The sequence below is a fragment of the Mytilus trossulus genome, chromosome 9 (genome assembly GCF_036588685.1).
Source record: "Mytilus trossulus isolate FHL-02 chromosome 9, PNRI_Mtr1.1.1.hap1, whole genome shotgun sequence".
In the NCBI taxonomy this organism is placed as follows: Eukaryota; Metazoa; Mollusca; class Bivalvia; order Mytilida; family Mytilidae; genus Mytilus; species Mytilus trossulus.
The window spans coordinates 41,306,744-41,329,287 of record NC_086381.1 but is presented as its reverse complement, the minus strand read 5'-3'; the positions used below and the strand labels follow the sequence as shown (position 1 = coordinate 41,329,287).

Genomic DNA, 22,544 nt, shown 5'->3' with positions numbered 1-22,544 from the left:
TAAAATACTAAATCCCTGTGATGTGTTTTAGTCGATTTTAGTCTCTGATGCATGATTTTTTACTATTAATTGGTTTTGGCTTTTAACTAGCTGTCAGTAACTGCGAGTACTCTCAAATCGTATTTTCTTGTTAATTCGACCTGTTGATACTGTTTATAATGCTTTTTTGTCATTTTTTATTTATATGGATCTTGTCCGTATACCAGCTTTGATTATTTGTAATATCTTCAATTTTTCACTTGTTCTTACAACATTTGTATAAACTTCAAGATTATAAAAAAACGGGTTTTTTCTAAAGTTAACATTGATTGGTTAAATATTTCTCAGTGTGTTTGAATTTGTTTGTTAGCCTTTTGGTCATGAATGTTTGTCTCTAATATTTAATTAACTGTGCATTTGTATTCAGATATCGCAGATCAAATTTATTCGTTCATTGTGTATTCATACGTTTTTTGATTGAGTTAAGTCTGCCAATTGATATTTTATCGTATGTTTTTCTATGTTGTGATGTTATGCTATTGTTTCAGAAAAGGGGAGAAGGTTTGGGCCCATTAAAACGTTTAATCCCGCTGCAAATGTTTGTACCTGTCCTAAGTCAGGAATCTGATGTACAGTAGTTGTCGTTTGTTTATGTAATATATACGTGTTTCTCGTTTCTCGTTTTGTTTATATAGATTAGACCGTTGGTTTTCCCGTTTGAATGGGTTTACACTAGTAATTTTGGGGCCCTTTATAGCTTGTTGTTCGGTGTGAGCCAAGGCTACGTGTTGAAGGCCGTACTTTAACCTATAATGGTTTAATTTTTAAATTGTTATTTGGATGGAGAGTTGTCTCATTGGCACTCACACCACATCTTCCTATATCTATATATCGGGTCTGGAGTCTATATAAAACCTTCGCCTCAGGCACTCCTCTAGAAAATAACCAAAAAAAATCTGTGAGTAGGCTAAATATATATACTTAACTGCAGGAGGCACCAAGGGACGGTGCTATATGGCATGGTGGGTATATGCTGAAATAAATTTAACATATTGAAGCAGAAACCGTCTTTCACTCGATTGTATGTTTCTTTTTAGAATCGAGTTGCAATTTGGAGTTGACATATTGTATTTTAAAGGTCGTTATCGACCTCTAAATGTCAGGGTTTTTTTACTTATTTTGGGTTTCTGTTTGTTGAAGGATGTACAATATCTCTTTTTTATACTAGTATTTAATGACATGCATACCCTTGGCGAACTAAAAATCGTCATACGATTGCACCACCAAGCATTTTCATACGATCCCAAAAATATAAAAGGGCTTCCTTTTTTTCAATATATTTCAAATTAATGAATTGGTCTGTTTTCAATCTTAATGTGAGACTGATAGTAAAATAAAGGCAACAGTAGTATACCGCTGTTCAAAACTCGTATATCTATGGACAAAAAACAAAATCGGGGTAAAAAACGAAAACTAAGGGAAACGAATTAAATAATTGGCATTGCACAAGTCATGTCTTCTTTGACTATTAATGACGTTAAAATACTAAATCCCTGTGATGTGTTTTAGTCGATTTTAGTCTCTGATGCATGATTTTTTACTATTAATTGGTTTTGGCTTTTAACTAGCTGTCAGTAACTGCGAGTACTCTCAAATAGTATTTTCTTGTTAATTCGACCTGTTGATACTGTTTATAATGCTTTTTTGTCATTTTTTATTTATATGGATCTTGTCCGTATACCAGCTTTGATTATTTGTAATATCTTCAATTTTTCACTTGTTCTTACAACATTTGTATAAACTTCAAGATTATAAAAAAACGGGTTTTTTCTAAAGTTAACATTGATTGGTTAAATATTTCTCAGTGTGTTTGAATTTGTTTGTTAGCCTTTTGGTCATGAATGTTTGTCTCTAATATTTAATTAACTGTGCATTTGTATTCAGATATCGCAGATCAAATTTATTCGTTCATTGTGTATTCATACGTTTTTTGATTGAGTTAAGTCTGCCAATTGATATTTTATCGTATGTTTTTCTATGTTGTGATGTTATGCTATTGTTTCAGAAAAGGGGAGAAGGTTTGGGCCCATTAAAACGTTTAATCCCGCTGCAAATGTTTGCACCTGTCCTAAGTCAGGAATCTGATGTACAGTAGTTGTCGTTTGTTTATGTAATATATACGTGTTTCTCGTTTCTCGTTTTGTTTATATAGATTAGACCGTTGGTTTTCCCGTTTGAATGGGTTTACACTAGTAATTTTGGGGCCCTTTATAGCTTGTTGTTCGGTGTGAGCCAAGGCTACGTGTTGAAGGCCGTACTTTAACCTATACGCAGTGATATTAAGGCACTTTACGAGAAAAATACGTTAAAACACATATTAATTTTAAACAATTTTAACTTAATATTGCCAGAAAAGAATTTCTTATCAGCAGTAATAGTGTTAATCATTAGAATCTAAATTTAATTTTTCACGGTTTGTTTATATCAAAAGTGAAAGTAGTCACGTGACCCGAGCAGCTACTGAAGGTGTTTATTTCATTTTCAACTCAAAAGTCCAGCGTGTTGCTGGAACCTTTCAACATAAAATAAAGCATCAATGAAATCGTCTGAATGTATATTTTCTGAAAAATGCTATCCAAAGTTTAAGCTATACTGACAAAAGGTAAAAACTGGTGTAAATCTGATGAAAAAAGGGATATTTTTACGATTTGTCCCGTTTACACCACTCGTTTTCATTAATATCAAGATATTTACGTGTTTGGATAGCAATTATCTGTTAAAAGAGACATTTCTCGTTTCAGAATGGTTACAATCCAGTCATTCTGTCTCCGGGAACACGCTGGACTTTTTAATATTATTAATCGAGTTTTATTGTGTATCGTTTCAGGGCCATTATCAATCGCTTGAATGACGTTGTATGAGAACACCTTGAACATTTGCGGACAGATCCAAATTTCCGGAGAAGTGTAAATACCGCGAAAACTTGAACTGATGGACAGTTTTGCGCCTTTAATACAATGTGTTATTTGTATTTATTTTTATTGTTTATATATTATTTTAGTTATTCATTTGATGTATTAAACTTTTACTACTGCCAGAATTGAAAAAATAAATATTTTTGTGATCAGATATTTTTTTTGTCAAGTCCAAGTACGCTTTTAGGGGTGCTATCTTTTAATACTTTGTAAAATATACCCGATTTTGTGATATAAGATGCATCAAGTTGATAAATTTTAGAATGAATATTCAGATGTACAAATTCTATTGTCCCTCATTTCTCACTGCCCACTTTTAAAACTTTCCTACATATGGCCCTTGCTACCTTCGGCCCCCCCTTGTAGAGTAGAATATTATTTCCAGATTCATTTTTGAAGAGGACACCTTGAAATTTTCCACCAGCATATTTTGTTTAAATTTCAGTGTTTAAAGTTTAATTGATCGACTTAATTTCACAATAATATTTATATTTGACTTAGTTTTCAATCATTTGTGGAGAAACACCTACCTTATTCCAGCCATACCTTCATATATTCCTGAACATCAAGTTTACCTGCATCACCAACGGAAAGGTAATATTCTGCATTTTTCAAATGAAAAAAATCTTCAACTAACAATCCACTCTACAGTATAAAGTGTGGAATAGTTCATAAAATATTCAGGTATAAGAACACGGGAAATTTTTGTTTGGAAAACAGGGTTGTGCCTGTTCCAGAATCACAGAATACAAACACGATTTGATTTTTAATTCCTATTAAGGGGTGCTTCAGAAAATACTATGTCCCAACCAAGGACCACACTAATTTTACACCCCCACCGCCCACAGAAAAAATAATAAATTAGAAGAATACTCTGTTCGCATTTAAAAAATAAAAAACACCAATTAATTATTATTCTTCCCTCGGGATGACATAGTATCTTCTGAAAAAAGATTTCTCCAAAAAGAAGTGGCCGTAAATTTTCAACTGTATTTCTGTATAATTTAATTTTGGATGTAACATGTCTTCTGATTGGCTGATGTCGTTCTGTTAATCAGCCCATAGAAATAATTTACCGACCATGCAAGGGCCTTTTAGCCAGTCAAGGTATTTAAAAACTTCCATTTGGCAGACATAGTTATGTCATGTGACTGATCATCATCAACGTCTTTTCATGATTTACTCTGGTTAAAAATTGAATGACGAATTAAATTATAGGAAATGACTAATATTATTTTCTGCCTTTTCTAAATGACATTTCACACTTTAAATTACACGTGTTATTTGGTGTGCACCACATTTTTTAATGTTATTTCTTCATAGACAAAAAAAATAAATAAGTCATTCCTTAAATAAAGGGAGTTGAAGGTTTGACCCTGCCAATTCTGTGTGACTGTTCTCAGTCAGGAGCCTGTACTTTAGCAGTTGTCTTTTGTTGCTGTACATCATATTTGTTTTTCATGCATTATTTGTCATTTCTTGGCTTTTACGCATAGCAGACTATGCGGTTTTGTTTTTTCTCATTTTTGAAGGCCATACCTTAAGTAGCTAATTTCTGTGTCATATAAATGAAGATAAAATTGAGAATGGAAATGGTGAATGTGTCAAAGAGACACGGAACCGAACATAGAACAGACATAAAAGTTGTTTCATCATGTTCATAGGCATTTATATCATTTTTTTTTTTTTTATAAATGCCATACAACTTATTTTTTTTTCAAAACAACTTTAGTCTGAGATTGCAATATCAGGACCTGTCCCTCAATTTGGTCTAAATTTTTCTAAAGAAAACAAACAAACACTGTTTTTCTCCGTCATTTGATTACATAATATTATAGCAATTGTGAAAAATTCAACCTTTGAGATACAATTTTTTATTCATATTTTTATATCACAAGTTCACTAAAATTGTATTAATACCAAATTCATTTTATATTTCACTAAAATTGTATTACATGTATTAAAATTATTTCCCATTTCGCTGAAATTGTATTACCAAATTAGTAACACAAAGCTATAAAGCAATATTCATGTACATCAAATGCAAACTTGGATGTCGGATTTAAACAATTCAGTTGTAGTGGTAGTTTTTGGTCCTTTTGTTACTTTTCTCTGTTGGCTGCAACACATAAATACTACACTCTGATTTAGAGAAAGTCTGAAATTAGAAATAAAATAATTACAGAATTGAGTGAATAACATAATACCTCAAGCTATACTGTATAATACATAATATACAAAGTATAGCAGTCTAAAATATTTGGCTTAAAAATGCTATAAATGAAAAAGTTCTTGAAACTGTCACATCGTCATTGGCATCTTAACAATGTGACTTTATATGTATACTTTGGATACCAAACATGAATACTTAAAGTATTTTTACTTTTAGTACGCTTCAGAGTGGTTTCAATATAGACAAAGAGAATATTTTGAGGCTCAGAATGTGACTATCTTGTTTATTTTTTTTGTTGAGAAATTGCATACCCCAAAAAATTAAATTATTGGAATTCAAAATGGTGGCTTTCATAGTTACAGACTGGTAGAACGTGGAATCTAACACCTCAAAATATTTGTCAACGTCAAATAAAAGTATCGTTACAAACTAATTGCATTAGAATGGATTTTAACCAATGAAGAACTGAAATAAATTGAACCACACGTTGATTTTTTTTTTTCATACAATTGATGTCATGATGTAGAAAGGGATACATTGACAAATTACAAAAATATATGACATTAATAACAAATGAAATTATTAAAAGCATCAAGTTGAATAGAAGCCTTGATTCACAGATAATTACCAACCGATGAATCTAAACAAATCACACAGTATAGCAATGTTATTCATATGAATTAAAAATATACCAAATTTCATTAAGTGATTTATACATAGTTCATGAGAAAGATAGGACTGAACAGTGTATATATATGTATGGTAGACAAACATTAATTTCTTGACCTTTAAAAGCCCACCCACAATATGGTATGTGTTTTTCTCATTGTTGAAGGGCAAACAGTTGCCAATATTTGCTTCTTCCCATTTTTTTTATTAGTATATATAACAACTTGTGTACTTTTATCATAAAAATTCCATAAGCTATCACATGTATCTAACATTGCATATTAACCCTTAACCTTCAAGACCTTCCCCCTAAAATATATACTTACAAAATGAATTAAATTAATTTTAGGATGAACTACTGCAACTTTGCAAAAGTGATCATCAGCAGATCCACCAAAGATATAGAGACAATAAACTGGTGGAATACCCAAAAAGATAAAGAAAATAAGAAGGAGAGACTGACAAATAATATCAACATGAAAGATAGATACTACAACTATTCAATTTTTATGGAAAAGTACCCAAAAATGTATTTGAATTTTGATCAATTTAGAAGCAAAACCACAAAACTACAATCATATCTCTCAGACAAGAAATATTGGCAAAATCTTAACAAATCTGGACAGCAGCATTCTTTTCTTGGCCATTTTTCTCTTAAAAATTGGCTTTCACTTAGCTCCAATGAAAGGCTTCAACACCAGCTAGTCGACTGTAGACCTTGTTCAACTGTTCATTTCAACTTTTCAACTCTTCATAAATCCATAGCACCTAATTTTGAAAATGCACACCAGCTTTACGAACAAGGGACAGAAAACATATTAAAGATAACATCACCAAACAGCAATACCACTACCAAGGGAATGAAAGTAATAAAATCAATCGTCAACATCATCCAACCCATAGTAGAGCAACGTTTAGATATGAAATTTCCAAGACCCATTTCAGATTCCATCATGCTGTCCCCACCAGTAACACCAAAGGAATTGCAATCAACAAAAATTAAAGTTATGCAAGAAAGCAGGAAAAAAATCAATGAATCTTTCACCGACGGAGGAAATGACGTTAACAATTTCCTTTCTTCATCAATTTCCTTCCGTGAGCATGACAGGATCCGCCTCGGTAATTTTTTTGAAACCAAAGACAACGCCCAACAGAGAGTAAATAAGAGTCTAGAGAAAGAGAAAACTGGTAAGAGGAAACACAAAAACCACCATGGACAATTTGACTCTTACAGATTTGACAGAACAGAATTTTTAGCCGAGATTAAATCCAAAAATGAAGGGGACACGATCAACTGGACAGCTCTAGCCCGTAAATATCAAATGACCTGCAACGACAAATTTCCTGCAAACGGGGGGCAAATTATACAGGAATATGCTAGAAGCAAAGGAATTAACACCATCAAATTCAAATCAAAAGTTTATAAAAACCAAAGGGCATATTTTAGAAGGGTAAGGAGGGCAAAAAAAGTGGTTATCGTCAGCAGAACAAAGATTTCCCTCCCTACTCCAAGGCAGTCATCCCACTTGAAGAAAGATATAAAGGTAAAGATAGCTTCCGGAGACTTGTATTTAGGGGAAGAAATAGCACCAAAGGACATCATTTCAACTACAATAACAGATGGAAAATTGCAGCAGAAAACAACAGTTATACATGGTAGAAAATTCCCCCTCGTTAGACTGAGAAGAATAGCTTTGCAGGAACAGGTAAGCAGTGGAGTATTACGATATTTTAGTGACCAGGAATATGACAGCTTAACCATGGACCAACTTACATCTCGTTATATCAGGATCGGACAAAAACCACCAGCAGGAACTCTTTCAGATAAAATAGAACATCTAAAACTCACTGAAAGAACAAGAAAAATTAAACTATGGCACGACCACAGCTGCATCTTAAACCATTCCTATGTATGTTTCACCATCTCATGGCTATATGATCCTGCCAACTATTTTACTGACATAGAGTACCAAGAGAAGTATAAAGACCGTAAGCCAATTAATGTTCAAGGTATAGTAGAAAAACCAAAGTTATATATTTTCGGCCAATCAGGTAGCAGCGACGTAGAACAATCCAGTTACACTGCAGTTAGAATTGAAGACCTCCAAATTTTATCGGAACCTATCACAGCAGACAATGGTAATATTAAAATTTTTGATGTGATGCGTGTATTCAGCGGCGACGGTCCAGCAAGACAATTTGAAATCGGACAGCAGAGAGGTGGAAATTATCCCTGTGTATGTGGAGTTCACGCGAATGCTCATGGAAATTTTGTTCTTTGTTATGGCATTTCACCTCTTACACTAGATGAACGAGTCGGTTTAATAAAATCCACACGATGTTTCGAAGAACTGAAAAAGGGAAATTTAAATCCATTCCAAAATTTAAAGAAAGACTACCTCATAGAAGAACTAGAAAGCAGAGATATTGATATTCACAACATGTTACGTCCTGAACTACAAGAAAATCTATCCGCCCTACTTCATGGAATTTGCAGACCACCAGCTCTAATGACAACAAATCCTACTCTTTCAACCCATCATCTGAACTTAAACAACTATGAAATATTTGGCATGGAACCATTACATGATCTTTCCAATTTTATACAGAACATTATAACTGAATTACCATCCCATATAAGAGACAAAAAACTTCAAAAAGAATTAGAGGAATTTTCAAAACACACCATCGGAGATAAAAATCAAATAAAGGGATCCGATGCGCGGCTATACTTAGTAAAATTATCCCATTTTTTAGCTTCTTCACAACAGACTGATCCAAGCATAAGACAGATGATTGACTCGCTTCTTGAAATAACCAACATTTCGTATTCTAAGTACAACACCAGATCTCCAAAACAGATACTAAGGCTATATAATCAAAGCTTTCTTCTCGCGATAAATTGCAGAAACGTTGTCGGAGTCCCGTCTAAAATGACATCAAGGAAATTTTTTGGTAGTCATTTCCACAGTGTATCCATCCATCTTGCAGAAGTTCAAAGAATATTTAATTTAAGGTCCCTCGTAACAGAACAAGAAGAAAGATGTTTTGGAGATCTACGAAGAATTTCAGAAAACACCAGTAACCGTCAACCAAAAACCGTATGCGACAACGCAGTTCTTCGATTCACTTGTCAACAATCCAGCAAGCAGGACAGTATTTACATTCAAGAATCTATCATTCAAAAGCTCGCGAAACAAATTCAGGCCAAACCCAGAACTTTAATTCCTTCAATAATTCTTAATACAAGACCTATTTTATTACAAAGCCATCTGGAGAGGATAAGTGATTACATCTTACCTGGCGAAGGAGTTTGGTGGCATATGGAAGATGGTAACATGATCTTCCATGATGGTCCTGATGATGAACCTTTTCACATCGAAGGTCCAGATATGCACCACTTCCGGTCATCCTCCTATAAAGAAGAACATCAACAACTGAAAGACATCTGGGAAAAGGTTATAGAAAATTATAAAAGAAACATCATCACATTACCACTTCAAAGAATTAAGACGTTTGACAAAGATGGCAAAGTCGTGTATATAACACCAACTGAGACAGGTATGTATAAACTGTTTAAACCAATGTCAACTCCAAAATATTATATTATTGATGATATTTCAAGACTATTCATGAGAAATGCAATGAAAATTTCCCAAGCAACAACATAATTTAGATTATAATATTTTTTGATAAATCGGGTCCAGACATAACTGAATACTCTTGCAAAAATTCGAATTTTTTTGTTATAAATACCTTTCTTAACTGATAAACTTTTGTTTTATGGCTGCATCTCTACTAATCAATCAAAAATAACTTTATGATTAAGGATATAAAGAAAAGACGTGCTTGTTCATGTTTGGAATTAATTGTGTTCCTTGTTTACAAGCATGTTTAAAATCCAGCTCAGTATAACAATCGTGTACAAAGCAATGTAGAATATTGATTTGCATGTTCTCAATTTGAATTTGCAAATATTTTGCTGCTAGAAGTTTTAAAGACCTTATATTATATATTCATCATCATACATATATTTGGAAATCTAGGTATTTTTTCGAATAATAATTTCATGATTTTTTTGGTGAAAATCTGGTATTTGATACATTTTAATTCTTACTTGTTTGACAATATTTCAAGTTATGAAAGTTATGCCTAAAGTAATAAATGTTAAGTGAAAAATAACTTAAAATTCTTTTTAGATGTTATTATTTAATTCCTTAAAATTGCATCTTAATACTGTATAAACTTACCAGAAACTACTGATGTTTTTTGTAGACTTGCCATCTGAGTCAACAGACAACTACCAGCACAACATACCTGTACAAGGTAAATGATAGATTTAAATGTTTCTCAATACTTAAACAATCATGCTAATATCAGTGATTAATCTTAAGGTAGATAGGGTGTCTTCTTCAATCGTTGATTTCGGAATACCAGAAAACAAGGTCTATATCTTTAATAGAATGTGCAAATTTTGAGAGTAGTTGGTAATTCATGTGTAAGTACTTTTATTTCAATATAGAAAATGACATGTTGTATCATATTTGTGGTTGTATTTTACAAAAAACAGTCAATTTTGTTAAATTATTTTTTTTACTAATTTTGCAAAATAAGGGGAGGCAACTCAAATGCAAGGGCAGATAATTCAGATTAAGGTACTTTAACAATGGAATGTTTTAGGAATTTACCTGTTTTATTAAGTAGCAAGAAAACGGGTCTGGTGACCACATTTTTTTCTTTTTCTTCACTAAAAGCCTACTATTAAAGTTATATTCTCATAGGTTATTTCAAAATTCTATGGCGTAGATTATGATTTATTGCAGAAAATTGGGTTTTCCGTGCATACTCTTTACAAAATCTGTCAATTTTGAACACCATGTAGCGTGAAAATAAGCCCAGTGATCATTCTTTTTATTGTTTTTTTTTACGGACAATTTTTATGAAATCAGAATCTGGAAAAACAAACACAAAAATAGTTCTTTGTATTATAAGTTATAAATGTGTCTTTTTATCTTCTTATTATGATCTGGAAAAAATAAACTTGATCGTTGGTTTTCCTGTTTGAATGGTTTAACACTAGTAATTTTAGGGCCCTTTATAGCTTGTTGTTCAGTGTGAGCCAAGGCTCTGTGTTGAAGGCCATACATTAACCTGTAATCATTTACTTTTTAAAATTGTTATTTGTATTTGGATGGAGAGTTGTCTCATTGGCACTCGCACCACATCTTCCTATATCTATTGACCAATTTGTGTACTGTCTTTCATGTCAATTGTATAGCATATATATATATAATTATGTCTATCGCCTTTAGCAAGATCAACAAAATCAATTTTGGACAGAAAAGCTGTTTCTGTTCAGAATGATTAAGCATCATAATTGTAATTCCTTACCTGCATTTTTTTTTCTTTTTTTTCCATAGAATTTCAAGGCAGTAGTGGCACCATAGAACCTGCCAACGAGGATCAACCATCAACTTCGCCGGAAAAGAATTTAGAACAAGGTATATTACTACAAAGGAAATAATGTATTAATATAATATTTATATTCTTAAAAGGTGTGTGTTAACTTCATTGATTGTTTATTGAATATAAATTCAATCACCAATAAAGTTCATTTAGCATATTAAAAACACAGGATTATAAATACCAAAATTATTCAGGTAAGAAAGGTACAGCCTTCAGGTTAATATCCTAATCATAGTTTGCCCTTTTTGTTGACACTTTAGTTAACATTCCTTTCAGAAAATGTTATGTAATGTAATCTGCATAAATTTTATTTCAGTAATCTACATAAATTTTATTTCATCTGAACATTTATCATAGATCCAGATCAAATTCCAGACATAGAAAATGAACTTGAGACCAGAGAGGAGACCAGAGAGGAAACAGAGAGGAGACTGCTTGAGAACAGCAACATTAAACGTTTGTACAAATCACATATGAAAGGTAATTAAATACTTCAAATCAAGTAGAGATTCAAATTGATGTGACCATTAAGTAACCTAGAACAAAATTGTATTTTACCACAAAAAAAAATCCAGATTCATACAGACACCCATACCAGGAACATGCCTACCTAATAACAGTGTTGGCATAGCGTACAAAAAAGACTTCTAAAATTCTTCTGCACTTTTTTTTTTTTAATTGATGGACATGATAGATTTATTCCTGCATCATTAACATACATACATTGTTCCTACATGATGCCTTTAATAAACATTTTTTTTTTATATTCTTGTACAAATATATAAACAATAAGCAGCTGTTAATGACATACAATTTTATATGTATATATAAATAAATAAACCAATATTACATGCATGCAAATACTTTTCTACTTTGTTTTGTCATAGAAAAAATAACATTTCGAGATTTGTTGACCAAATTATGTTGAATGAAGTATAGTAACCTGTAGTTTTTTTTATTCTGGGTTGATTTGGTCTCTAGTGTAGAGATATCTCATTGGCAATCATAACACTTCTTTCTATTTATATAACTGCACATCATTCAGATATACAGGACATATATATAAAATATGTTTTAATTTCAGTTTTGAGATGGGTTGAACAACCTTACAGCACTGATGCTCATGAAAATCCGATGGTCAAACCTAAAAAATTACCAGGTAGGTTACACAATCATCATTTTCTAATACTTATCAGATATTACAGCTAATTTCCTAATGCATGTAAAGCAAAACTTTGGTTGGCTTGCTTGCTTTGTTTGTATTTGTTTAAACAAGCTTTGTAAACAAGATTGACATCTTTAAACAATATATATAGTCAAAGTTTAACCTGTATATATAATATTTGAATTTAATTGGGTGTTATCCTAATGATTCTACAATATAAAAATAAAGCAAGCAAGATAACTAAAGTCTTGCTCTGCATGCTTTAGGAAATTAGCTGTAATCATATATTGAAGCCAATAATGGCTTTATAATGTTAGATTGCTGTTAATCACACCTTTTTCAAAACAAAACCTTTGATTTCAGCTAAGAAGCCAATATCATGCAAAAGGAAATTATTTGATTCTGAAATTTCCAACCAAGAATTTGGTAAGTAGTAAAGTATTAATAGTATTACCTAAACTTTAATGATAAGTTAATTAGAGCAAAATAAGAAGTAAAATACCATTTCTGAAGAGCTATTTCTTAATCAAATTTGTAACTATAAATACAAAAATTAATCACTGATTAATATAATGCATGTCGATAATTAATATTGTTACCAGTTGTGTGCTTAATTAAAGATTATGATAAGAATGATAGGTATGCAGCATCTCATATTTTAGGGATAAAACATACATTTTCATGTAGCTATTTTTGTAATTAAACTAAATTAAAAGAATAAATAAAGAATACTTGTGAAAAGGGATGTACGTAAAAATTCAGTATAATTTTACTATGATGGTATTTACCTTTTTATGCTTCAGCACCACGTAGAAAGAAGACAACATTCGATCTGGTTGTCCAACTACTCGGCCCATCATCAGATGTGGATGACTGCATTAAGTACAGGGAATTGAAGCTAAAACACCCCGGTCATAAATCCTTCATATCAGCTTTTGATCAATCTTTCTCTAAGCTACAGATCGAGGTCAGCAAAAGGTATTTTGCCCTGAAAGATAAAACAGCAAAAGATGATGGAAAGGAGAACAGGGAGAATCTGTTAGCCGACAAGGAGATTGCTCAAAAGCTGCTTGATCACTGGGGAGTGTACTACTTTTAATGTCCAGTGCACTACATAATAATTCTTAAAATGTTTAAATGTTGCATATAAAATAATTTTACTAAATGCCATACCTACTTAAGTTATAAAATAAAGAGATGTAGTATATTTGCCAATGAAAAGTTTAGCTCAAATTGTCTAAAAGGACATGCATGTAGTTTAAAGCAGCTATTGGTCACCATGAAGCACAAGAAATTCAAGAAAAAACAATTTTCTCAATTCTACTTTATCAAATACTACCTTTATAGCATTTGACTATAATTGTTATTTCTTAAAAACATCTAATGTAGGTGCAAGTTATGTATCATAGCATTTTTAATAGATATAAGTAGATCTATGTGGTTTGAGTGCCAAGGAGACAACTCTCTCATCCAAGTCACAATTTGTTAAAGTATTTATAGGTCAGTGATGTCTTCAACACAGAGCCTTTGCTCACACCAAACTGCAAGCTATAAAGGGTCCAAAAATTTGACATTTGTAAACCAATTTTAATTGTAAAACCAACGGTCTTAAAATAACAAGAAAAACTTAAAATCCACATCAACAAACGACTACAACTTAACATCAGGTTCCTGACTTAGAACAGGGGCAAATACATGTAATATGTTTAAGTTCAGATAAATTCCATATTTTTTAGCCTCTTGGCAGTTGTTTAACTGCAAGTGGCAAATATCACATGCATATTAGGACTAGAACATATTTATGTTATATGCTTTAATTCATACTAGATAACCACTACATTAATGCACATTTAATAGTGAATTGATCAATCATACAATTATATAATTAGTACTTTAATATGTTAAATGGTGCACTGGATATGTTTTGTATGTGCACCCTTAATGGCTTGGATCATAAGGCTATTTTCATAAAGGCAACATATATATAAGGGGACGGGGTCAGGTTGTTAAGAACATACCCTGGTTACACTTTGAAACAGGGAATTATAACAAACTACTAAAATATGTGTGTTGAATCCTCAGAATAATTCCTACTGCAGATGTACATGATGTATCACGATAAGGGCAGGAAAATTTATACATTATGTAATAGGAGGCAAGGAATAAGGAAATGTGATATAATTGCAAATGACACAACTATTCTTGGTAGATCGACTAGAATGTTATTTCCCATTAATATAAGCATGATAAGAATAAGGTAATGTGATAGGATTGCAAATGACACAATTATTGTTCATAATACATGTATGTATAGTCATAAAATCAGAATAGAATATAATTGTAGATTATTGTTTGGGAGGGCCTTTAACAATGAGCAAAACCTATACCAGGAAGCAAGATTCAATTCAAACCAGTAAATATATTGCCTGATTTGTACAAAACAAATGGTAATTTCAATGGCTGCTCTTCTATGTGAACCTTAATCACAAACTGACCTTCGATAGGTGCATTTACTTAAACCTTGTTGCAACTACCGGTATATTCATTTTCAAAGCCTGCCCCTGTAGTTTTAAATAGACCTTGTGGTTAATATGAAAGGATTTATGAGAGGGAAGTCTTCAATAGACAGACATGGCTGATACTGTATTCATCTTTAGTATTAACTTTTTGAAATTAATATATTTTGTAATTAAGTCCAGAAGACTGCATACCGGTATATGTTAATCTGAAGAACAACCTATCAAGAATATAATATTGAGACTTATAAGTGGAAAAAAATAGGAAACTGAAGTCATTTACATGTTTGATTTCAAAATAGTTTCATTCAAATACAATTTTCAAATATTTTAGGTGTATAATGAGAATATTAATTCAAGTTTGGTTTAATAATAAGCATGGTTGGAAGCTTTTTCCTAAATTCTTTTTTTAAAACCGTGAATACAGCATCAGCCTCATTGCCTGTACTTAAGTTACCGCCACGAGTACAACCAGAGATTCCTATACCAAGCTTCCAATAACATCAGGATGATACCGCTGTCAAGATATGACAATGATTTACTCAATAATCCCAGGGGTGCAGAAATTCTCAGTTCAACCCATAGGACACATTTATGTAACAGGACAAGTATCTTTAAAGAAGTTATAAGACAACATCTGAATTTAAGAGTCCTTCCTTTAACTATCAGATATGACTAGTATACTATCGGTCAGTGTGGGATTCAGCGCTATACCATAATAGGAAAAGCTAGGTCATTGATAGGATTCTGAAAGTATTTTGGGTCAGTGTGGGTTTTTCTACGCTATACCCTTATTCAAATTCTTTGCTCAGAAGGAAATTTTGGAAGAGACTCAAAGATCATGAAACACCTAATCAACCATGTATCTTGAATTTAGACAGAGACCCCTGTACAGACTTGCTAGATGAAAGCATAAGCAGACTGGATGGTGTATTAGACTTTAAGTACCAGCAGACACCCCTGGGATACGACAACATAGTTTACCGGATATGACTTTTCTCTTGATTCGACAACAATTAATGAATATGACTTGACTCAATAATGTAAGACAAGTGATTTAACTTCTCATCTAGGATTTCAGTTTAAAGATGTTAATGTTTTGTACACAGTTCTTGTGGGCATTAAAAATTTCTCCTTTTGAAGAGTTAAATTTAAAATATTAATAAATAACGATCCAAAAAATAATAAAATAATTCACAGGACAAGGTATTAAAAAAATAAGGCCCAACAAGAAAATCAGAATGACTGGCATAAATGACTTATATAATTTTTTTTAAAATTGCAAATTATTTAGTCTTTGTGTTTCAAAGAAGCCTGAAGGTGCAATTAAAACAGTGGTTTCAAAGAAGAAGTAATGAAAACAGTGGTTTCAGAGAAGATGTGAATGGCATTTAAGTGTTTACTTGCTGTGTAAAAATTCTCAATGCTTCATTTCATGCCATATTTTGTTTTGCAATATTTCATCAGTCCAAGTCAAGCACCATCAGGAACTTTGAATATTAATTCAAACTGATATTTTTCTCTTCCTGGATATAAAAAGTTTTATAAATAGAGTAAATGATAAATATGAGAGTAAGTCATATTCTTTCTTAATTCAAATATAGGTCAATGTTTAAAAAATATCAATAATGTCTACATGTAACCTTATTCTTCAAATGATGGCAAGCATAAAAAACTGCATTTAATTTGTTTAAAAAAACGTAAAAATAACAAGTACATTTTGTAATTGAAATCAGTATTGTTTCTTCAGAGGTTGGCTTCAAACATGGGAAAGTTTAATACATACATGTAAATAGAAAATTTAACTAATTTTTACACAGCCATTTTGATAAAAGTTAAAAGTATAAAAAAAAATTCTCTTGGACTGAATTTTGCAATGTGGTGGTGGGTGGGGAATGCAGCCAAGATATTTAAAATCTTGCCAGTCACAAGCCTGGAAGGAAGGTAGCTTCGATGGTTATGGAAGTAACCTTCTGAATGCAGAGTGAACCACCATAAGAAGTTGAGCGTTATTTTTCAGAATATATTATAAATTTGTAAATAAAAAGAAGATTTTGTCTATCATCTTCATTATAGTTTACTTTAATATATAAATTTGCTTTGAAAATAAACTGAAACATATATCTAACATATTTATTTTATGATTTGATCGATCTGTGATGCTTGAATATGTTGATTCAGTTTTGTATGTGTTGGAAGTCAATTTCAAAGATTTCATTGGTCAACCTAATAAAAAATGTTCAATAAAATACAAATCCTCCTTAGGCTAGTACGCAAGCTTTAAACAAACTACAAATGCAAGAAACCACAAAAGAGATGAATCCACAGCATATTATAATTTTGTAATTCTTTTGAAATTTCACTTCATGAAAACTCTAAGGCACTAAAATTTCAGATATCCAATGCATGTGTGTACAGAAACAACCTTTACTTTTCATGCTTGTAATAATATTATGAAAATAATTCAAAATAAAATTCAGGAGATTTGGTATAATTGCCAATGAGAAAAACTATCCAAAAGAATCCAAATGACCTTGATTTAATCAATTATAGGTATATATACAACCTTTAACAATGAGCTGAAACCATACTATGTAGTAAGAGGGCTTATATTATCGACAAGTCAAATCAGAATTGTACTCATCCGGATAAAAATGGTAATCAGCGATATTTGTATAATATATACATATAAAATCAGAAGATGTGGCATGCCAAATATCCAGGGGGAAAAAATCAAAGAGAAGTTCACAGTTTAACTAAATGTCACAGTATGGCCTTCAAACTTGAGACAAACCCAAAAGGGGGAATAGGACCTTTACCAGGACTCCAGGATCAGGTGTTTTTAAGCTCCAGATTTACCCAGGACTCCGGGATGCAGGAATTCTTTTTTTTCGAATTACAGGATCAGGGATTTTTATTTTATTCAAATTCGGGACCTCAGGATTTTGTGTTTTTAAGCCCCGAATTTCGGGATCATGAACCCTCCCATGGCCATATCACATATAATATAAATAAGAAAATGTGGTATGATTACATATGAGACAACTGTCCACAAGAGACCAATTTCGCACAGAATATTTTTCCCTCAAAAAGGGGGGGGGGGGGGGGGGGAAACCCTTATGAATTTTATTCACCATCTATGGATCCATAGGGGTTCCTTAGTTAACTGTATAATGAATTTATTGCATGCTAGACTGTTTCTGCTGCGTTTTGATAAAAATAAACAATTAAACACAACATTAATAGATGATGTCACCATTAACGTGCCATTAACCCCTATTATGGTCTCATAGGGGGTCACCACGTGGCGGCTTTAAACCAATCACAATGTGATACATGTAGTTTACCCGCTGTGCGATAAAAGCCTATATTGGAACTTTAATGACCTTATTTAATTTATATTTTTGATAGCTTTCCAATATTTTGACATATTCTCAAGCTGGAATTTGAATAAAAGACTTTTTCAATGACTGCTAGGCACTAGTATGATAAACTTGACAAGTACAGCTGTAAATAAAAAATTGAACCAGCAAGTTTTAAAAATCTTTACTTAAAACATATAAATAAAATGACGGAAAACAGGCCTTTTTGTTATCACTGAACTACACTGCAGTATATACATATTATATATATGTTTAAGGGTCAGCTGAAGGATGCCTCTGGGTGCTACAGGGGATTCTCACTGTATTGAAGACCTATAAGGCTATTGGTGACCTTCTGCTGTTGTCTGTTCTATGGTCGGGTTGGTGTTTCTTTGTAATATTCCTAATTTCAATTCTCAATTTTTACTCCAAACTAGTAGTCAGAAAGATTTTTGGTGCAGAATATATATACCTATTCCAGTAGCACATAATACCAAATATGATATGTGTAAAGGAACCAGGTCTTGCAAGGTTATATGTATATGTATTTTAATTAATACTGTCTGGGTGTCCCACAAAATATATTTTATTAGAGCGGCCATAATTATTTTGACTAAAGTAAGACAATATGTTACTGCCAGATTGCAATGAGACTTGCCTATCAACCAGTGACCAAATGAGGTAAATATTAGTGACCATTGGTCCTAACAAAAAACAAAACCATAACTTGTACCAAGCTATTATACTAAAATAAGGCCTAGTCCAAGTAATTATGACGTCTGGAAAGGCTATTTTAATTTTTATCTTCGCTGCTAGGAAGGTGTCCCAGAAAAAAATTAAAATATCCTTGCCAGACGTCATAATTATTTAAACTAAATGAAATAAGGCCCAGACAAAACAAAACATAAACAAATTCAAACAAAATACTGACAGTCTAATTTATCCACACGACTACAAAAGAACAAATATGATATTCGCATACTGACTTCAGATGCACATACAGAATAAGGTACATGTAGGGTTAGTTAAATATGTTACAAGAAAATGAGGGGGGGGGGGGGGGGTTAAATCCTCCTCTTCATCAATTAATTAAATAAATTATGACTTTTGTAGGGCTAATTAAATTCTTATCTATGATATTTTAATAGGCTGATTTTTTTTGTTACTAAATTATAAATTGATCACCAGAAATGATTTATCTGAACTAGGACAAGCAGGTGACAGTGCCGTAACTATCGGGAATGCAAGTGGTAGTATACGTACAAATTCATTTCATCCGCTCCTCTATCAATTTAAAAATGAAAGTCAATTATACCTTTCTTAATTTCCCCCATCTGAACACGTGTAGCATGTTTGCCAAAGTTAAACTCGTTATTTTCTAACTCTCCACCTTTTCTCATCTACTAAAATGGATGAATTACAAAGTAAACAACTTACATTCATTAATGCTTATATATTTTGTAGCTGTCACTTACTTTTGTCGGTATATTTTCACACATTAGAGAAAATAATTGCTCCGGCAAGGTGCTTCCATTCTGCAAACTTCCAAACATCTAATGACGGCGATTTGGGGACGATCGGCTTCTCATTGGTTGTTACTCGGAAGTAGGCGGGGTGTAATCCCGGCAATAAAAACATCTATTGCAACCATTTATTATATATTTTCATCAAAAAAATGCCGTAATCTTGTTTTAATAATTAAATGACATCATACCAGTATCCCTTTTTTATCCGATTGCCTGCATGCAATTTGTATTTTACAATTTTATCGATGGACGCTGCTCACGGAGTCCGCCATTGATGAATATATAATGAGGTAATTGCGGAGTTACCTACCCCTGACAAAAATTCGACGAAATTGCCTTAACATCACTGCGTAATGGTTTAATTTTTAAATTGTTATTTGGATGGAGAGTTGTCTCATTGGCACTCACACCACATCTTCCTATATCTATATATCGGGTCTGGAGTCTATATAAAACCTTCGCCTCAGGCACTCCTCTAGAAAATAACCAAAAAAAATCTGTGAGTAGGCTAAATATATATACTTAACTGCAGGAGGCACCAAGGGACGGTGCTATATGGCATGGTGGGTATATGCTGAAATAAATTTAACATATTGAAGCAGAAACCGTCTTTCACTCGATTGTATGTTTCTTTTTAGAATCGAGTTGCAATTTGGAGTTGACATATTGTATTTTAAAGGTCGTTATCGACCTCTAAATGTCAGGGTTTTTTTTACTTATTTTGGGTTTCTGTTTGTTGAAGGATGTACAATATCTCTTTTTTATACTAGTATTTAATGACATGCATACCCTTGGCGAACTAAAAATCGTCATACGATTGCACCACCAAGCATTTTCATACGATCCCAAAAATATAAAAGGGCTTCCTTTTTTTCAATATATTTCAAATTTCGAAAAGTTTGAAGAAGAAATCTTCAATTGCACAGTATTGTGCAATAAATTTGTTAGATATTTGAACACATCAATTTTGTGACAAAATAAAATTGAGAATGGAAATGGGGAATGTATCAAAGAGACAACAACCCGACCATAGACAAAACAACAGCAGAAGGTAACCAACAGGTCTTCAATGTAACGAGAAATTCCCGCACCCGGAGGCCTATAAAAAACTACATTAAGTCAAAAATTTGATCACAATCCAAATTCAGACAGAATCAAGCTTGAATATTGTGACCAAATTTGCCCCAACTGTTCAGGGTTCAACCACTGGGGTCGTATAAAGCTGCACCCTGCGGAGCACCTGGTTTTAGTACTGAAAAGACTAAACTACCTTTACCATCATCTGTTTCTTATTATCTTGATAAACCAAAAAAAATAAAAAAATAAGACAAGATATATGCATTTTAAATAGTACATTTATTTACATCTTTAACAAAACAAATATAACAAGCACATACTATGACATAATTTAACAACATTGAAGCACATATTGTTCCAAAAGCTTATTTCAAGTCATCAGGTCCTGTATGACTGTGGTAATACGCTGCTGTAGAACTGTTGACTATAACCAGGATACACAAACGGTGACATACCATACGTATAAGGCGACACCATTGGGAATGGTGAGTATGACTGATGACTGATGTTACCATTAGATTCTATTGTTGAAATCATTCTGGAACCAGGTTTACCTACACCAACAAACTGTGACAACTCTCGTGGACTGTTGTAGCTTGTACTCTTGATGTGACGCTTTTCTTTCATTCTTCGATTCTGGAACCACCATTTAATCTTATGTTGACTAAGTTTGAGTTTCATGGCAAGCACTGGTCGATCTTCAATCTGAAGGTATTTCCTGTTGTTGTAGTATAGTTCTAGTTCCATCAGTTGTGAGTTTGTGTAGGCAGTTCTGGCTTTCTTTGGTTGTTGGTAGGATTTATCCGAGTCGTCTGAGCATAAACCAGGTGAAGTACAATCTCTTGATGACGAGTCTGTAGAGCTGAAGCTGTTGTCAGAAAGTAATGAGTCTTGTCGTTTCCTCTTGTTTTGAGTACGTTGATCTGAGTTGGAAAGTGGACGCACCATATCTGCTGTACACGACTGGCTGCTGGTTGGTAAATATATGTCGTGGATGTGGTTGACAACTGCATCAATGCGGACAGGATTCATGACCCTGCTACTCTTTGACAGTTCTTCAATGCTGAAGGACATCTTGCTTTGTACGTTCTGTCGATAAGTCATTTCTGTATTAGTAGTTAACTGTGTGAAGACACTTTGACAATGAGCTGCTCTAGTCAGTCTGTCTGTTTTATACCTACTCAAGGTGATTAGTTATTAAGAGCCATAATGGTTCTTATCAAAACAATTCAGTGGTCAGCATGTGACTGTCATTAAATGCAACCCACGCTTCACTGATTTGAATCCAGTCAATTTCAATTAACAATATTAAGATAATTAGTTTAATGAGTGAAGCTAATTAATTATGTCAAACAACTTAACGATTTCAAATCATTTCTATTTGTCAGATGAGTATGTCATCAATGCAAACAAAGTGATTTATATGTATTCACAAGTCAAGTTTGAGAATGAAATAAACGTAATGATTGTTAATTTTTAAACGTGTCGAGTTTCTTAAAATAAAAAAGAAGAAGAAAAGGATAGCACTAAATGGAGGAAATATTGACTTGTACTATTGTAAAACATTACTTGGATTCAAGAAATCGACTGATCATTGCGATATGATAAATAGTTTAGGAGGCTCAAATTATGGTTT

The 22,544-nt window shown here is 32.6% G+C and overlaps 2 protein-coding genes and 1 long non-coding RNA gene across 4 annotated transcripts; 1 reads left to right on the top strand and 2 right to left on the bottom strand.

Annotated features, from left to right (window-relative positions):
- Window positions 1-4,922: 4,922 nt before the first annotated feature.
- On the bottom strand, window positions 4,923-20,119 carry LOC134682934 (uncharacterized). Of its 2 annotated transcripts, none has more exons than XR_010100932.1 (6): window positions 19,781-20,119; window positions 13,216-13,415; window positions 11,188-11,305; window positions 10,047-10,113; window positions 9,097-9,244; window positions 4,923-5,112 (listed from the first exon to the last, which is right to left on the bottom strand). It is a non-coding gene; the product is annotated as an uncharacterized LOC134682934 (long non-coding RNA). The 2 variants fall into 2 exon arrangements; XR_010100931.1 differs by having other exon boundaries at window positions 9,097-9,211; window positions 19,781-20,117.
- Window positions 9,120-11,363, top strand: LOC134682933 (uncharacterized). Its single transcript, XM_063541868.1, has 3 exons — window positions 9,120-9,357; window positions 10,072-10,122; window positions 11,217-11,363. The coding sequence occupies exons 1-3, from the start codon at window positions 9,120-9,122 to the stop codon at window positions 11,318-11,320; spliced, it is 393 nt and encodes a 130-aa protein (XP_063397938.1). The 3' UTR covers window positions 11,321-11,363.
- Window positions 20,120-21,286: 1,167 nt separating the features above from the next.
- On the bottom strand, window positions 21,287-21,982 carry LOC134684624 (homeobox protein Hox-A3-like). The gene has a single exon (XM_063543924.1). The coding sequence runs from the start codon at window positions 21,980-21,982 to the stop codon at window positions 21,287-21,289; it is 696 nt and encodes a 231-aa protein (XP_063399994.1).
- Window positions 21,983-22,544: the final 562 nt, after the last annotated feature.